Raw genomic sequence first — 17471 nt, forward strand, 5'->3', positions numbered from 1 at the left:
AGGGCAGGAGCTGCCAATGCAGAGCAGCTATGGTCAGCCGCACCCCAAGGGCAGGCCTTCAGCTTCCAACTCTTGTTCACTACTACCAACTTCAGGTCAGACTTGGGCAAAATACTTCCTAAGACTCGGTTTTCTCAGTAAATTGATGACAAACACAGTATCTACTCTAGGGGCTTCTGTGAAGACTGAACTGGGTCACTTGGGGTTAGGCACAGTGTGGACACCATGTGCCTCAGCAGCCCTGTGGACTACAGGCCGCAGCTCTGTCTAGATGTGCATCAGCAACCATGCACGCACGCCACCAGACCAGCTCTTCCCGCTTGCTCACACCTCCCCAGGGGGTAAGGGAGGACAAGTATGGGCCCCCATTAAGTGCTCTGGCTTCTTTTCTTTTTTTTAAATATTAAGGCCACTTCATGAGGTTAACCTGTGGAATCATCCCAAACATTCCAGCCAACCCTTTCTCCAGGGACAGGGTAAAAACAGAAATGGGGGTGGACCCGAGCAGAGGTTCCAGGGCTAAAAGGGCACAGCCAGTTAGAAGACCGTGGCAGACCAACAGCGCTGCTACTTTTCCAAGTCCTCTGGCACAGGTTTTGACCAGCGGCACCAGTGCTTTTCCAAGACCTGCTTAGTACAGATTTTGACCAACAGTTCTGGCACTTATTCAATACCAGTTTAGCACAGATCTTGACCAAGAGCATCGGTGCTTTCCAAGAACTGATCAGCCACACCACTGCCTTTCCCAGAGCTCCATAACCCTATGCTCCAGTGCACGATGGAAATGTGCTTGCTACCAGGTCCCCTCTCAACTTGTGGGAGTTCCTCTTTTCTTCTCTAATAAATCCTACCCTTTCACGTTTGCCTACCATGACTGTCCGTGGATTTCATTCTTTGAATCTGAGAGGCAAAAATGCGGAAATTGGCAGTGAGCTGCTGAGGTCTGCTGCAGCACTGCAGGGCACGGCCCCCGTCACGAGCTGCCAACAGGTCCCTCCACAGCAGTGGAGAGGAACCCAGCTTTGCCCCTGCAACCTCGGAGCACCCCTGCCTCGACTGGCTGCCAGTGCTAAGGTGGGCTTTCTGGCCTGCAGAGGCAGAGGCAGACAGCTGGCTTCAGCTCACGCACTGGTTTCTCAGGCCGCGAGTCCACCCAGCTGGTGCACCTCCTGGCAGAGGTACACACCCGGATGACAGGCAGCCCCCGCCTCTGCTCCAAGGCAAGTACTGCCCATTGGACGCAGTAGGAGAATTTTAAGTTACAGAAAAAGCATTTTAAATTTTTTTAAACAAAAACTTCTCTGTACATTATTCAACATAATAATGTACAGAATGTGTGAAGCCTGTTTTGCTAATCTCTATCAAAAATAATCATTCTAAGTAGTCAATCTTTATCCTATTTCTTTTTTAAATGGTTATATTATACTATTAAAAAATTTGAAGTCTAAACTAGTTGGTGGACTACTTTTTAGTAATATGAACTTTTGTTTTTCATTACCTTCACACAGCAATTTAATATGGAGACTAAAAAAATTAATGCATTTAATATACATATTGCTTATTCCTAAAACGTCAATATACATACACACACTTAATGAAGAAACACAAACCTTTCATCAAATTCCTCATTACAATAATTTAAAGACTGAAACTGAGAAATGGCATATAAATTTACTTTCTGACATATCAAGACCACCCCTTCCTTACCAGGGATTGAACCCGGGGTGCCCAACCATGGAGCCACACCCCTAGTGCCTTTTCCTTTTTATATTTTGAGACAGGGTCTTGCTTACCAGCTGAGGCTGGCCTTGAATTTGTGATCCTCTTGTTCAGGCTCCCAAGTCACTTGGATCACAGGCATGTGCCACTGTGCCCAGCTGAAACCCATCCACTTTAATAATGTCTGCTTTTAGTATCTTACAAAATGTATGCCACAAACAATTTATTTCTTAGTAGTATTCAAAAACATTTCCCAAACCGCATACTAATATGAATGTTGAATTTCTAAAATGACAGAAAGTCCACCTGAAGTACTGTTTTGTCAGTGAGGTGGCTTTGCAAACCAGGCTCTGCAGCCAGGAGAAGCCTTGGGAAGCCTCGGGAAGCCGTGGGAGCTGGCAGGTGGCTGGGCTTCCAGCAGAGCGGGTGCCAGGTCTCCAGCTGGGAAGAGCTGACAGGACTCCAGGAGCAAGGCACAGAACTCTGTGGACCAGGGACGTGCTGCTCCCAGGGGCCCCTGAAAACTGCAAGACTCCGAGAACGTCAGCTGAAGAAGAAAGGCAGTCTCTACAGAAACTGAGCCCAGGATAAGCAGGACCTGGTCCTGCCAAATCACCACTGGCAGGAAGTGGCCAAACTGCTTCCAAACAGATGCAAGGTTCAAGATAGTGTGAGGAAGTGAAAACACCACGACTCAACAGGCAAAACTTGTCCCACCTGCAATAAAAAACCACCAGACTGCCAAGGAAGGAGACTCAGCCCAGAGGGCGGCTAGGAAAACGGGTCACTGACACTCATCCAGGATTGCACTATTGACAGAAAAGCACAAGAAAACAAGAGTCACACCTGATTTCATGTGCTTAACGGGCAAAAGTAAGACTGAACACGGACCCAGAGACAGAGGAAGGGTGTTAGGACACTTCCACAAGTGAGACCTGCAGCATCAAAGACAGAAATGAAATTAATGGGACTGACAGCAGATGAGACGTCAGGAAGGAAAAGATGAATGAACCCGAAAGGCAGTGCAGAAGACGCGAACGGAAGAGAAACACAAGGTCAGGAGAGAAGGAAACCATCAGTGGGTTGTGGGGCGACTTCAGCAGCCCAAAAACGTGAGACGGATGCCTCCAGGGGGGCCAGGGCTCCCTGTGACTGGGTCCTCCACAGGGGGACAGGAAACACTGAGGAGGCAGGCGAGTTCCTAAGCAGCCACCTCCGTGACCGGGTCCTCCTACTCAGAATAGGAAACACTTGAGTTCTCTCCTATGAACATAGCCTGAGAATTTGCTCTTGTTACCTGCCTTTTGTTTCCTAAACTATATAGTTTTGGAGGAACTAAGGAGAAACACAGAAACCGAGGGAGAAGCTAAAATCAAAGAGCAGGAGAAGGTCTGATGTGCAGACCTTCCTGAAAGCATCGGCTTTGATATGGGACGTTTCCTCATACCCAGTTCCCTTCACCAGACGTTTTCTTCTTTTCTCGTAATACTTAAAGCAGAATAGATCCTCATGCCAGGACAGAAGAGTGACTGCTCTGGGGTCTTAAGTCAACGTGGACCAATGCTCTCTTACTTGCACTGATCTTCTGTCTCTAGGTGAGCTCTAGGTGCAGGGCCATGAGAAGTCAGCGTCGGTCAGATCTCTGCACCTGACATAGCCCATGACGTCTGTTCTCAGCTGGAGGGCCACCAAGACATGAAGTAGCAGCCAGATGTCCGTGCACCTGGCAACCTGTGACATCTGTCACAGATGACACAGGTGTCTCCATGCCTGACATCCCGATCTGCTTATTAAAGCAGTGCTCCTTTCTGTTCTCAGGAAGATGGAGAGGTCTGGAACTTTTCTGAATATGAACCAGGGTGCCCCTTATCTGAGGCAAGAAAGGAGGACAGTACAATTTGTGATTAACAGAGCTTCTGCAAGAACTGAAGCCAAAGGATCGGCCTTCGACGTCCCCAGTGCAGGGGTGCTCGGTCACTGCCCCAGAGCAGGCAGAATGGCCACGGCAGAGGGGGAGCGAGTGTGACCACTGAGAAAGCTCCGTTACCCTCGCAGCCACACAGCGCTGCGTTTGATCCTCTCTACTGGGGCGTCCCTGGATTTCTTCTGAAAGGCAGGGAGTGTTGGCTGATGGAAAGCAAGGTGACATTTAATGAACTGAACATTTTGAATAAGAGTGCTTTATATCATCACAGTCACACCCCATCCTAGTGAAAAACCATTTCCCTTTACCATAAAAGCCCAAATGCCCACTGTGTCCCCACCGACAGTACCTTCAACCAGCCACCCATCCCACAGCGCCTCTGCTCTCGGGGGAGACGCCCCACGGCTCACCTGGACAGCGCTGTTGAGGAAGCAGCTGTTCTGCCCAGGCTCGTTCAGCAGGCCCTTGGTGGGTGCCAGTGACAGTGTGCTGCCCGGCTGGTAGGCTCTCCCAAGGCTGCCCCCAGGCTTCCGCAGGAACTTCACCCAGGCCATGCTCAGGCCACGGTCCGCACCGACGCCAGGACCCACACACGCAGGTGAGGACTCTGAGGGCGATGAGCGACGTCTCGAACCGTCCGCTGAAGCCCACTGCAGCCCCGCAGTGCAGCCTGAGCCCCCAAGTCCATGTCTCCCTGGTGCAGAGCCTCTGAAGACCTGGATGCACAGGAACCAGGTCAGCTGAAGTCCCCGGGAAAAAAGGAAAGCTACTTAGACACGGTGGAGACTTTTACGTCTTAGATGCTGTAGGAACGGTGTACACAGTAAGATGAGAGTTTTTAAAAGCTGCTAAAAATAACACTGATGAACAAATTGTTTTCTTCATGCACAAATCCTCTGTCTTGACGCTTTAACAAACATATCGATGACACTAAAAGGCGCAGCGTTGGCACTCGGCTCCTCCGCTATTTGTTGTCCACGTGGCTTTTTAAGGACAAAGACATCAGTCTCTCCCAGGTGATGTTGTCAAAGGTGACTCCATGTGTCTCATTAATGTGGCCTCAGAGCAAACCTACAAGAAAGAAAAGAAATGTTTGACTAAAAGCACAAGTGGCTCAAGAAGATTCCTACTTTGCCAGCTAAACATGAAAATCAAACATGGAATTAAAACTCATAAAAAGGATTAGAAAAACATTCTAAAATATGAAAAATATTATTGCGAGTTTTTAAAAACATTGATATGACATGAATTACTACCTGCCCCAGGCTTTCAATGTTCAACGAATAGTTTCATGAAGAAAACATTTCCCAAAAAAATAGAATTAAGTGAGATCTCAGGAGGTATCCTGTCAATACTAAGCTGCTGTTTATTAAACATACATACGTACAGACTCCTTATTGTCTTTTACACACAGAATCATATTTTTCAAGAAGTAAGTTTTACATAAATTGGTATGTGTAACTTAGCAGAAAATTAATTGAAAAATCTTAGTGAACTAAGATAAATTTCTACCTTATTCCCGAACGCATGCTCCTGGCTTACTGGGCTTTCAAATGCTCACCTTCTGGACGAGTACCACAGAGTTCTGCTCCATCCCCTGACAAACCCATTTTAGCATTCCCCACACTCTTCCTGAGCTATGCATGCTCAGGTCCTGGAGCTGAGACAGGACAGCCAGAGGAGGCCAGCAGGTCTTGTCACTGCGACATGCTGTGGAGAACTAGGTCGTGTGTACTAGGTGACACTGTCACCAGCATCCTGGGTGACATATGACAGTCAACCTAGGGGAAGCACACAGGCTGCAGCATGCCCTAAGGATCACGGTGACAGGCTGCAGCGTACCCTAGGTGACACCATGAGAGGCCATAGCATGCCCTAGGGGACTGTGACAGGCTGCAATGTGCCCTGAGTAACACCACGACAGGATGTGGTGCCTCCTAGGGACACCATGACAGGATGTAATATGTCCCAGGGGCACGGTGACAGGCACCCGAGGGGACACAGGGACAGGCTGCCACATGTCCCAGGTGGCACCATGACAGACATCCTAGGGGACACCAGGACGGGCTGTCTACGCGTCCCAGGAGGTACGGTAGGCCGTGGTGTGTGCTGGTAGGCTGTGTGAGTGCCCACAGAATGGCCAGGTGAGGAAGGGGCATGCAGTGCTGCCATGTGGCCACAGTGGTCTCCAGGAGGCCACCGAGGATGCCTTGCTGAGGTCACACCTGCATGAAGATGGATGGGTGGAGAAGCTTCCAGAGAGCAAGGAACAGACGTTCAGAAATGCTAAGCTGGTGCACACGTGGCGCAGTGCGGGAGCAGCAAGTCCAAGGTGGCAGGAGATACCCCGACGAGGATGGCAGGTGGCAGGGAGGAAGGGGACAAACCACAGAGTTTCAGGGCCTCGGAGAGCACTTTCTGTGGCTTTGAAATTGGTAACAGTCATCAGTTCACTTTCACAGCACATGAGGCTGACACAGAATGGCTCAGTGTCACTGATCAACACCCAGGGGTGCCAAACACCCAGGAATGAAGAAGGGCATCGAGTGGGGAGCCGAGGTCAGGCACGCACCCCTGCCACTGCCTGGCCCTGGGTCCAGGCTCCTCACAGCGGCCACTTCCTACCCAGAAAGTAGGGTCCAGCACAGCCCCGCTGCATCAAAGGCCACACTTCACACTGCAACTTCCACCTCTGAAGTGACCTCAAGGATCCCTGAGCCTTGGTGCAGACCAAGTTCCTAATGGCTCGGGTCGTGCCTTCACGCCTCCAGCACGGCAGTCAGTTCCCATTCCTGAAGAAGAGTCCTTGCACGACACTCTCTGAACACAGCCGTCGGGAAGTGCTGAGATATGTGGAACAGGGACTTCCCAGAGGCATGCGGCTTGGTGAGGGTCATTGATGAGCCCAGAAGACTAAGGTGCGTGGCTCCTGACCCTGCCCAGGACGGCAGACCAGAAGGTGCCACTGCTCCTGCCCTGCCACCCCGCCCTGAGGACGCACAGAGAAGTCCTCCCCTGAGAAACAGAAGGGGACCTGGAGAACCAGGCGCACTGGTGGGACGGGGGGCACCCCCGGCCAGGCCTGCGAAGAGCTTTCTGGCCATGACGGGCTCCATCCCACCTGGCCCCGTGCGGCATGACAGAAAGCCACGGGAAAGCACAGCCACGGCAGAGTGGGGTGGCATGAGCACAGTGACCACTGGCAGCTGGGACCTCTCCAGCTCACCAGCTCCGTTCCCGCAGCCCTCTGCCTGGAATCGCTGGGCGGCATATGGACACAGAGAGTAACGGGAGCATCCCGACACAGGGCACAGGGAGCACTGCAGGAGGAGACGCAGCAGCCTACCAAGCCAAGGCGTGGGCAGGCCATCACAAGCCAAGAGGTCCACGGTCAGGCTCACCAGAACCTACGGGGGAGAACACGGGGAGCATGAAGTCAAGCTCAGGGTTTTCCTACAAAGTCCTAAAAAAGGAAAGAGACACATGTTTTAAGAGCAAAGAGGTTTGGATAAAATATAAAAGCATCCATACCCACCTAACAGGATCTCTAGAAAGGAAAGGGAAAAAGCAAGCCGAGCAGATACCCTGCAAAGGACTAAGCGCTTCCAAGAATCCGACTGAAATGACTGGAGCAAAGAATAAAAAAAATGGAGAACGATCATCCAATGTGGGGAAGAGGCGAGCAGGGCTGGAACCGTGAGCCACGAACAGCAGAGAATGAATCCAAAACAAAAGTTTACAAAGACTAAGAGACGAAAGTCTTTGCACGCCTGGCTAAGGAGAAAAAGAGAAATATACACACCAATGGATTCAATGAAAGACAGGTGACCACGGGCACATCAGCACAGTGACTATGAAAGAAGACCACTCAGTCTTACAGGTGGCTCTGAAAGTCTACCAGGACAGGCCGTTGCTTGTAAACATCAACTGCCACGTTCATCCAAGACACGACCAGGGAGTCGGAGAGACTGGGAAGGAGGCGGACCTAGCTCTCCCACTGAAAATAACATCCGGTTCCGAAACTCAAGACCCTTCACCCAGTGCTCTGAACTGCTGACCAGTGAGGAGCTGCTGCAGACCACGGGGGAGACCAACCTTAGAGGACACCTGAATCTTCTCAGGAAGCCGACACGACATAAGAGCAGAAGTCACAAACCTCAGACCAAGGGACACGTGACTGCAGAGGCACAAGGCTAAAACCCCAGCGCAGTCCACCGATGTGCCAGAGTGGCACACTAGTGGGCAAATGACGACAAGCAGAGTTTATTCCAGGAATGCAAATGCGACTCCATGTTTACTCTTTGAACAAACACTGGGGAGACCGTGCAGAGAAGAGCTGACGTCATTCACTGTGGAAGCAGCCCCAACGTGCATCACAGGTGTGTGGATGGGCACATGTGACAGCCGGTGTGCACACTGAGGAAGGTCACTCTCCAGTGCAGAGTGGACACCCTGTAGCCTGGACAGGCTCTGAAACCGCATGCTAGTGTCAGGAACCAGCCACAGAAGACAGCATCCAGATCCCACCCCACAAGTGAGCATGGGCCGGCGGCTCCCCACAGCTAAACTGCATGGTATATGCCGTTGTATTTCAATAATGCTATTTTTAAAAGAAAAGGCAAGGGGCTGGAGATGGGGCTCAAGCTGTAGCGTGCTCACCTGGCATGCGTGCGACCTGGGTTCGATCCTCAGCACCACATACAAACAAAGATGTTGTGTCCGCTGAAAACTAAAAAATAAATAAATAAATATTAAAATTCTCTCTCTAAAAAAAAAAAAAAAGAAAGAAAAAGAAAAGGCAAGCATACAACAGCAGGCCAGAGACTGCCACGGGGCTGGACTGACTGACCCTGGGTACTGGATTATCCCACTCTCTGGCTTCCCTGCAAGTCTAGAATTTTGGTTTTGTGCCTAGCAGAGGATGTCCATGATTCCACCTCAGCACAGACGCTGGGCCCTGAGTCCCCTGAGTCCCCTGGCAGGTGTCTGACGTCAGTCACCATGAGGCACGGCTGAAGGGCCCGAGGGTCCCGTGTGGCTCCACTTTATACCTCACTGAAACACACCAGAGCAGAGTATGACTACGACTGGGTCCTGAGGCCGGCCACCACCAATCTGGGGGCACAGGTCCCTGCCCAGAGGCTGCTGGTGCGCATGCACTGGTCCCCCTCGACCAGCAGGAACCCCAGGCGACACTGCTGGTGGGGACAGGGAGAGGAACCTGCTTTCATGCTGATTAGTAAAATAGGTGCTTCCATGATCACAGGCTCTGGCAAGACATCAACCTGCAACAGCAATTAGAACAAAACTCACTTCAGCCTCAATAACCCAACACTAAGAATCCCCCCAAAAATGGAAGTGCTATTTTACTGAGACACTAGGGAGTGGGGTGAATAATGAAGAACACAAAGAGGTGCCCATTAAGAGACTATGCCCACCAGGTGTCCGAGAGGATCCTGGACCCCAGAGGCTTCACACACATTGCCATCAGCACCTCCTGATCCTCTCGCAGTGGTGGCCCACACACCCACCTTGTCCAGTGGTCTCCTGGTGGCCACCTCCAAAACCCTCTCTCCTGACCCCGCACCATGAGCACCCCTCTCAGTCACAGCCTGATCACAGGGGACCCCTCCAGATTGATCCACGCCTACCAGTTACACTCTGTGGGAAACCTACCAGGGAATGCCAGGCCCGGGGAACCCCAGGCCTGGGGAACGCTAGGCCCCAGGGAAGGCTCTGGCCCACAGCCCCTCGGCACCCTTGCTCCTGCAGCTGGTGTATGTGGTGCTGGCCGCTGCCCTCCCTGTCTGCCAGGAAGCTGGGTGGTCACTGAGTATGTTCTGGAGAGCGGCCTCTTCTATCTTGCTGAACCAACACCTCAGAGCTGACCTGCCACCCCTTGGGGATCTCCGAGCAGCCGTCAGAGGGGAAGGAACTGGACACAGGCCCAGGAGAGTCCTGGGGTGAATACTATCATGAGCACACCTCCAGTGACAGGCACCTTGCAGGCATCTGGTCCCCCAAACCCAGCAGACTTGTCTACAGTATAAATTAGAAGTAAACAAACTGACGCTTTGGCTAAATAGAAAAACATAAGGGAAATTACCAACTATACAGAACTTGATGACAAAGCAATGCATGTCAAAGCTTAGAGGATGCGGTTCAAACAGAGGTATTCTGCTTTGATCATAACAGAAAGCAAGGAACTGAAAATAAATCAGTCGGAGGCGAAAACTATCCAAAAAAACCCAAAAAGCAAACAATCAAGGGCAAAATCCTTCCCCCCGCCAAAAAGAGAAAAGAATGAGATGAGGCGCTGCAGTGACAGTGCCCACAGGGTGACCAGCCCAGAGAGCAGCAGACGGGCTCACCTCCAGGACACACAGCAGCCCAGAGAGCAGGCAGAGACCCACTGCACCCACAGCTCCACCCAGAAAATGAAACTGCTCCAAATGTACCTTTCAGCCACAGAAAATCTCAAATTAAAACAAAACACTGCTTTGTCCCTGTCGACCTGGAGTCAGGACACCCTCAGTGTGAGGCGGGGCACCCGTGGGAGAGGGGCCCTGGGATGCCCTGCTGGAGTGGCCTGTGGGACTCAACACCATCAAGAACCTGCACGACCCAGAGCCAGAGTCCATCCTGGGCACTGCCTTCTGTCAAGGCCATAGTAGGTGCATTCGTTTTCTGAGATCACTTGGGCCACCGCCCTGAGGATCCAGGAAGAGCTAATGGCAACATGTGCCCAGACGTGGACCACGACAGCATGAGCCCAGACGTGGACCAGGAGCGGGAGGAGCCAGGCCGTGGACCAGGAGCAGGAGGAGCCCAGAAGTGGACACAGGAGGGACGAGCCAGGATGTGGACCAGGAGAGGGAGGAGCCAGGCCGTGGACCAGGAGAGCCAGGCCGTGGACCAGGAGTGGGAGAAGCCCAGTCGTGGACCAGGAGAGGGAGGAGCCAGGCCGTGGACCAGGAGAGCCAGGCCGTGGACCAGGAGCAGGAGGAGCCCAGGCCGTGGACCAGGAGAGCCAGGCCGTGGACCAGGAGCGGGAGGAGCCAGGATGTGGATCACGGATGGGAGGAGCGCAGAAGTGGACCACAGGAGGGACGAGCCAGGATGTGGACAAGGAGCTGGAGGAGCCAGGACGTGGGCCAGGATGGGAAACCCAGGATGTGCAGACAGGGAGAGGAACCTGCTTTCATGCTGATTAGTAAAATGGGTGCTTCCATGATCACAGGCTCTGGCAAGACATCAACCTGCAACAGGCTGATGGGGCCACACCTGGGAACACCTGCCAGGTTCATGCACATGTGGGGGACAGAGTAGGATTCACAGAAAGAAGAGACCCACATAGGAAGAAGCCACACGCAAGTTACAAGAGCGGGAGGAGCCAGGATGTGGACCACAGGCAGGAGGAGCCCAGAAGTGGACACAGGAGGGACGAGCCAGGACGTGGACAAGGAGCTGGAGGAGCCTGGACGTGGCCCAGAAGCGGGAGGAGCCCAGGCGTGGACCAGGGCAGGAGAAGGCCGGATGTGAACCACGGGCAGGATGGCAAAAGGTGGACTGTACAGGTGGCCAACCAGGTGGTGTCAGGAGAGTCATAATGCTTTTACATACAGCAACATAAGTGCTGAATAAAAAGGAAGACAGGATTCATAGAAAAGAATAATTCAAAGATCTTGGAAATTCAGACATGACAGGAGACTGTAAGACGTTTAATAAACACACAGAGCAGTGTCTGAGAAAAGAGGCAGGAGAAGGAGAAGGAGCAACATACAGGAGCTGTCCCACACAGAGAAAGGAGGATGGAGCCACCAGCTGCTGAGCTCCAGAAAGGAGAACAAGACACAGGCCCATGAGGAGTCAGGCAGCCTTACAGCACGGGGACACAGGCCCCAGAGGAAGTCAGGGGGGCCACACCTTGGGAACACCTACCAGGTTCATGCACATGTGGAGGACAGAATAGATTTCACAGAAAGAAGAGACCCACATAGGAAGAAGCCACACGCGAGGCACAAAGTGGGAGGTCCACAGGAGCCAGGAGCCTGCACCCCACAGCACAAGGTGAGGAGGTCCACAGGAGGAGCAAGAAGCCTGCACCCCACAGCACAAGGTGAGGAGGTCCACAGGAGGAGCCAGGAGCCTGCACCCCATGGCACAAGGTGAGGAGGTCCACAGGAGGAGCAAGAAGCCCTGCACCCCACAGCACAAGGTGAGGAGGTCCACAGGAGGAGCAAGAAGCCTGCACCCCACAACACAAGGTGAGGAGGTCCACAGGAGGAGCAAGAAGCCTGCACCCCACAGCACAAGATGAGGAGGTCCACAGGAGGAGCCAGGAGCCTGCACCCCACAGCACAAGGTGAGGAGGTCCACAGGAGGAGCAAGAAGCCCTGCACCCCACAGCACAAGGTGAGGAGGTCCACAGGAGGAGCCAGGAGCCTGCACCCCATGGCACAAGGTGAGGAGGTCCACAGGAGGAGCAAGAAGCCCTGTACCCCACAGCACAAGGTGAGGAGGTCCACAGGAGCCAGGAGCCTGCACCCCACAGCACAAGGTGAGGAGGTCCACAGGAGCCAGGAGCCTGCACCCCACAGCACAAGGTGAGGAGGTCCACAGGAGGAGCAAGAAGCCTGCACCCCACAACACAAGGTGAGGAGGTCCACAGGAGGAGCAAGAAGCCTGCACCCCACAGCACAAGGTGAGAAGGTCCACAGGAGGAGCCAGGAGCCTGCACCCCATGGCACAAGGTGAGGAGGTCCACAGGAGGAGCAAGAAGCCCTGTACCCCACAGCACAAGGTGAGGAGGTCCACAGGAGGAGCCAGGAGCCTGCACCCCATGGCACAAGGTGAGGAGGTCCACAGGAGGAGCAAGAAGCCCTGCACCCCACAGCACAAGGTGAGGAGGTCCACAGGAGGAGCAAGAATCCTGCACCCCACAGCACAAGGTGAGGAGGTCCACAGGAGGAGCCAGGAGCCTGCACCCCACAGCACAAGGTGAGGAGGTCCACAGGAGGAGCAAGAAGCCTGTACCCCACAGCACAAGGTGAGGAGGTCCACAGGAGGAGCAAGAAGCCCTGCACCCCACAGCACAAGGTGAGGAGGTCCACAGAAGGAGCAAGAATCCTGCACCCCACAGCACAAGGTGAGGAAGTCCACAGGAGGAGCCAGGAGCCTGCACCCCACAGCACAAGGTGAGGAGGTCCACAGGAGGAGCAAGAAGCCTGCACCCCACAGCACAAGGTGAGGAAGTCCACAGGAGGAGCCAGGAGCCTGCACCCCACAGCACAAGGTGAGGAGGTCCACAGGAGGAGCCAGGAGCCTGCACCCCACAGCACAAGGTGAGGAGGTCCACAGGAGGAGCAAGAAGCCTGTACCCCACAGCACAAGGTGAGGAGGTCCACAGGAGGAGCAAGAAGCCCTGCACCCCACAGCACAAGGTGAGGAGGTCCACAGGAGGAGCAAGAATCCTGCACCCCACAGCACAAGGTGAGGAGGTCCACAGGAGGAGCAAGAGGCCTGCACCCCACAGCACAAGGTGAGGAGGTCCACAGGAGGAGCAAGAAGCCCTGTACCCCACAGCACAAGGTGAGGAGGTCCACAGGAGGAGCAAGAAGCCCTGCACCCCACAGCACAAGGTGAGGAGGTCCACAGGAGGAGCAAGAAGCCTGCACCCCACAGCACAAGGTCAGGAGGTCCACAGGAGGAGCCAGGAGCCTGCACCCCACAGCACAAGGTGAGGAGGTCCACAGGAGGAGCAAGAAGCCCTGCACCCCACAGCACAAGGTGAGGAGGTCCACAGGAGGAGCCAGGAGCCTGCACCCCATGGCACAAGGTGAGGAGGTCCACAGGAGGAGCAAGAAGCCCTGCACCCCACAGCACAAGGTAAGGAGGTCCACAGGAGGAGCCAGGAGCCTGCACCCCACAGCACAAGGTGAGGAGGTCCACAGGAGGAGCAAGAAGCCCTGTACCCCACAGCACAAGGTGAGGAGGTCCACAGGAGGAGCAAGAAGCCTGCACCCCACAGCACAAGGTGAGGAGGTCCACAGGAGGAGCAAGAATCCTGCACCCCACAGCACAAGGTGAGGAGGTCCACAGGAGGAGCCAGGAGCCTGCACCCCATGGCACAAGGTGAGGAGGTCCACAGGAGGAGCAAGAGGCCTGCACCCCACAGCACAAGGTGAGGAGGTCCACAGGAGGAGCCAGGAGCCTGCACCCCACGGCACAAGGTGAGGAGGTCCACAGGAGGAGCAAGAGGCCTGCACCCCACAGCACAAGGTGAGGAGGTCCACAGGAGGAGCAAGAATCCTGCACCCCATGGCACAAGGTGAGGAGGTCCACAGGAGGAGCAAGAAGCCCTGTACCCCACAGCACAAGGTGAGGAGGTCCACAGGAGGAGCAAGAAGCCCTGTACCCCACAGCACAAGGTGAGGAGGTCCACAGGAGGAGCCAGGAGCCTGCACCCCACAGCACAAGGTGAGGAGGTCCACAGGAGGAGCAAGAAGCCCTGCACCCCACAGCACAAGGTGAGGAGGTCCACAGGAGGAGCAAGAATCCTGCACCCCACAGCACAAGGTGAGGAGGTCCACAGGAGGAGCAAGAGGCCTGCACCCCACAGCACAAGGTGAGGAGGTCCACAGGAGGAGCAAGAAGCCCTGCACCCCACAGCACAAGGTGAGGAGGTCCACAGGAGGAGCAAGAAGCCTGCACCCCACAGCACAAGGTGAGGAGGTCCACAGGAGGAGCAAGAAGCCTGCACCCCACAGCACAAGGTGAGGAGGTCCACAGGAGGAGCCAGGAGCCTGCACCCCATGGCACAAGGTGAGGAGGTCCACAGGAGGAGCAAGAGGCCTGCACCCCACAGCACAAGGTGAGGAGGTCCACAGGAGGAGCAAGAAGCCCTGCACCCCACAGCACAAGGTGAGGAGGTCCACAGGAGGAGCAAGAAGCCTGCACCCCACAGCACAAGGTGAGGAGGTCCACAGGAGGAGCAAGAAGCCTGCACCCCACAGCACAAGGTGAGGAGGTCCACAGGAGGAGCCAGGAGCCTGCACCCCATGGCACAAGGTGAGGAGGTCCACAGGAGGAGCAAGAAGCCCTGTACCCCACAGCACAAGGTGAGGAGGTCCACAGGAGGAGCCAGGAGCCTGCACCCCATGGCACAAGGTGAGGAGGTCCACAGGAGGAGCAAGAAGCCCTGCACCCCACAGCACAAGGTGAGGAGGTCCACAGGAGGAGCAAGAATCCTGCACCCCACAGCACAAGGTGAGGAGGTCCACAGGAGGAGCCAGGAGCCTGCACCCCACAGCACAAGGTGAGGAGGTCCACAGGAGGAGCCAGGAGCCTGTACCCCACAGCACAAGGTGAGGAGGTCCACAGGAGGAGCAAGAAGCCCTGCACCCCACAGCACAAGGTGAGGAGGTCCACAGGAGGAGCCAGGAGCCTGCACCCCATGGCACAAGGTGAGGAGGTCCACAGGAGGAGCAAGAAGCCTGTACCCCACAGCACAAGGTGAGGAGGTCCACAGAAGGAGCAAGAATCCTGCACCCCACAGCACAAGGTGAGGAGGTCCACAGGAGGAGCCAGGAGCCTGCACCCCACAGCACAAGGTGAGGAGGTCCACAGGAGGAGCCAGGAGCCTGCACCCCACAGCACAAGGTGAGGAGGTCCACAGGAGGAGCCAGGAGCCTGCACCCCACAGCACAAGGTGAGGAGGTCCACAGGAGGAGCCAGGAGCCTGCACCCCACAGCACAAGGTGAGGAGGTCCACAGGAGGAGCCAGGAGCCTGCACCCCACAGCACAAGGTGAGGAGGTCCACAGGAGGAGCAAGAAGCCTGCACCCCACAGCACAAGGTGAGAAGGTCCACAGGAGGAGCCAGGAGCCTGCACCCCATGGCACAAGGTGAGGAGGTCCACAGGAGGAGCAAGAAGCCCTGTACCCCACAGCACAAGGTGAGGAGGTCCACAGGAGGAGCCAGGAGCCTGCACCCCATGGCACAAGGTGAGGAGGTCCACAGGAGGAGCAAGAAGCCCTGCACCCCACAGCACAAGGTGAGGAGGTCCACAGGAGGAGCAAGAATCCTGCACCCCACAGCACAAGGTGAGGAGGTCCACAGGAGGAGCCAGGAGCCTGCACCCCACAGCACAAGGTGAGGAGGTCCACAGGAGGAGCAAGAAGCCTGTACCCCACAGCACAAGGTGAGGAGGTCCACAGGAGGAGCAAGAAGCCCTGCACCCCACAGCACAAGGTGAGGAGGTCCACAGAAGGAGCAAGAATCCTGCACCCCACAGCACAAGGTGAGGAAGTCCACAGGAGGAGCCAGGAGCCTGCACCCCACAGCACAAGGTGAGGAGGTCCACAGGAGGAGCAAGAAGCCTGCACCCCACAGCACAAGGTGAGGAAGTCCACAGGAGGAGCCAGGAGCCTGCACCCCACAGCACAAGGTGAGGAGGTCCACAGGAGGAGCCAGGAGCCTGCACCCCACAGCACAAGGTGAGGAGGTCCACAGGAGGAGCAAGAAGCCTGTACCCCACAGCACAAGGTGAGGAGGTCCACAGGAGGAGCAAGAAGCCCTGCACCCCACAGCACAAGGTGAGGAGGTCCACAGGAGGAGCAAGAATCCTGCACCCCACAGCACAAGGTGAGGAGGTCCACAGGAGGAGCAAGAGGCCTGCACCCCACAGCACAAGGTGAGGAGGTCCACAGGAGGAGCAAGAAGCCCTGTACCCCACAGCACAAGGTGAGGAGGTCCACAGGAGGAGCAAGAAGCCCTGCACCCCACAGCACAAGGTGAGGAGGTCCACAGGAGGAGCAAGAAGCCTGCACCCCACAGCACAAGGTCAGGAGGTCCACAGGAGGAGCCAGGAGCCTGCACCCCACAGCACAAGGTGAGGAGGTCCACAGGAGGAGCAAGAAGCCCTGCACCCCACAGCACAAGGTGAGGAGGTCCACAGGAGGAGCCAGGAGCCTGCACCCCATGGCACAAGGTGAGGAGGTCCACAGGAGGAGCAAGAAGCCCTGCACCCCACAGCACAAGGTAAGGAGGTCCACAGGAGGAGCCAGGAGCCTGCACCCCACAGCACAAGGTGAGGAGGTCCACAGGAGGAGCAAGAAGCCCTGTACCCCACAGCACAAGGTGAGGAGGTCCACAGGAGGAGCAAGAAGCCTGCACCCCACAGCACAAGGTGAGGAGGTCCACAGGAGGAGCAAGAATCCTGCACCCCACAGCACAAGGTGAGGAGGTCCACAGGAGGAGCCAGGAGCCTGCACCCCATGGCACAAGGTGAGGAGGTCCACAGGAGGAGCAAGAGGCCTGCACCCCACAGCACAAGGTGAGGAGGTCCACAGGAGGAGCCAGGAGCCTGCACCCCACGGCACAAGGTGAGGAGGTCCACAGGAGGAGCAAGAGGCCTGCACCCCACAGCACAAGGTGAGGAGGTCCACAGGAGGAGCAAGAATCCTGCACCCCATGGCACAAGGTGAGGAGGTCCACAGGAGGAGCAAGAAGCCCTGTACCCCACAGCACAAGGTGAGGAGGTCCACAGGAGGAGCAAGAAGCCCTGTACCCCACAGCACAAGGTGAGGAGGTCCACAGGAGGAGCCAGGAGCCTGCACCCCACAGCACAAGGTGAGGAGGTCCACAGGAGGAGCAAGAAGCCCTGCACCCCACAGCACAAGGTGAGGAGGTCCACAGGAGGAGCAAGAATCCTGCACCCCACAGCACAAGGTGAGGAGGTCCACAGGAGGAGCAAGAGGCCTGCACCCCACAGCACAAGGTGAGGAGGTCCACAGGAGGAGCAAGAAGCCCTGCACCCCACAGCACA

The 17471-nt window shown here is 55.5% G+C and overlaps 1 protein-coding gene across 2 annotated transcripts in view; it reads right to left on the reverse strand.

The window, feature by feature from the left end:
• Positions 1-17471, reverse strand: part of Usp53 (ubiquitin specific peptidase 53) — a 58625-nt gene that overhangs the window by 30701 nt on the left and 10453 nt on the right. For both annotated transcript variants that reach the window (XM_076864500.2, XM_076864499.2), the window contains exons 2-3: positions 8303-8372; positions 4054-4714 (exon numbers count right to left, since the gene is read on the reverse strand). In XM_076864500.2, the coding sequence (XP_076720615.1) occupies positions 4054-4197 (144 nt within the window). In that variant the 5' untranslated portion in view covers positions 4198-4714; positions 8303-8372. The remainder of the gene's footprint in view (positions 1-4053; positions 4715-8302; positions 8373-17471) is intronic.

Source organism: Callospermophilus lateralis, chromosome 8 (genome assembly GCF_048772815.1).
Source record: "Callospermophilus lateralis isolate mCalLat2 chromosome 8, mCalLat2.hap1, whole genome shotgun sequence".
NCBI classification, from domain to species: Eukaryota; Metazoa; Chordata; class Mammalia; order Rodentia; family Sciuridae; genus Callospermophilus; species Callospermophilus lateralis.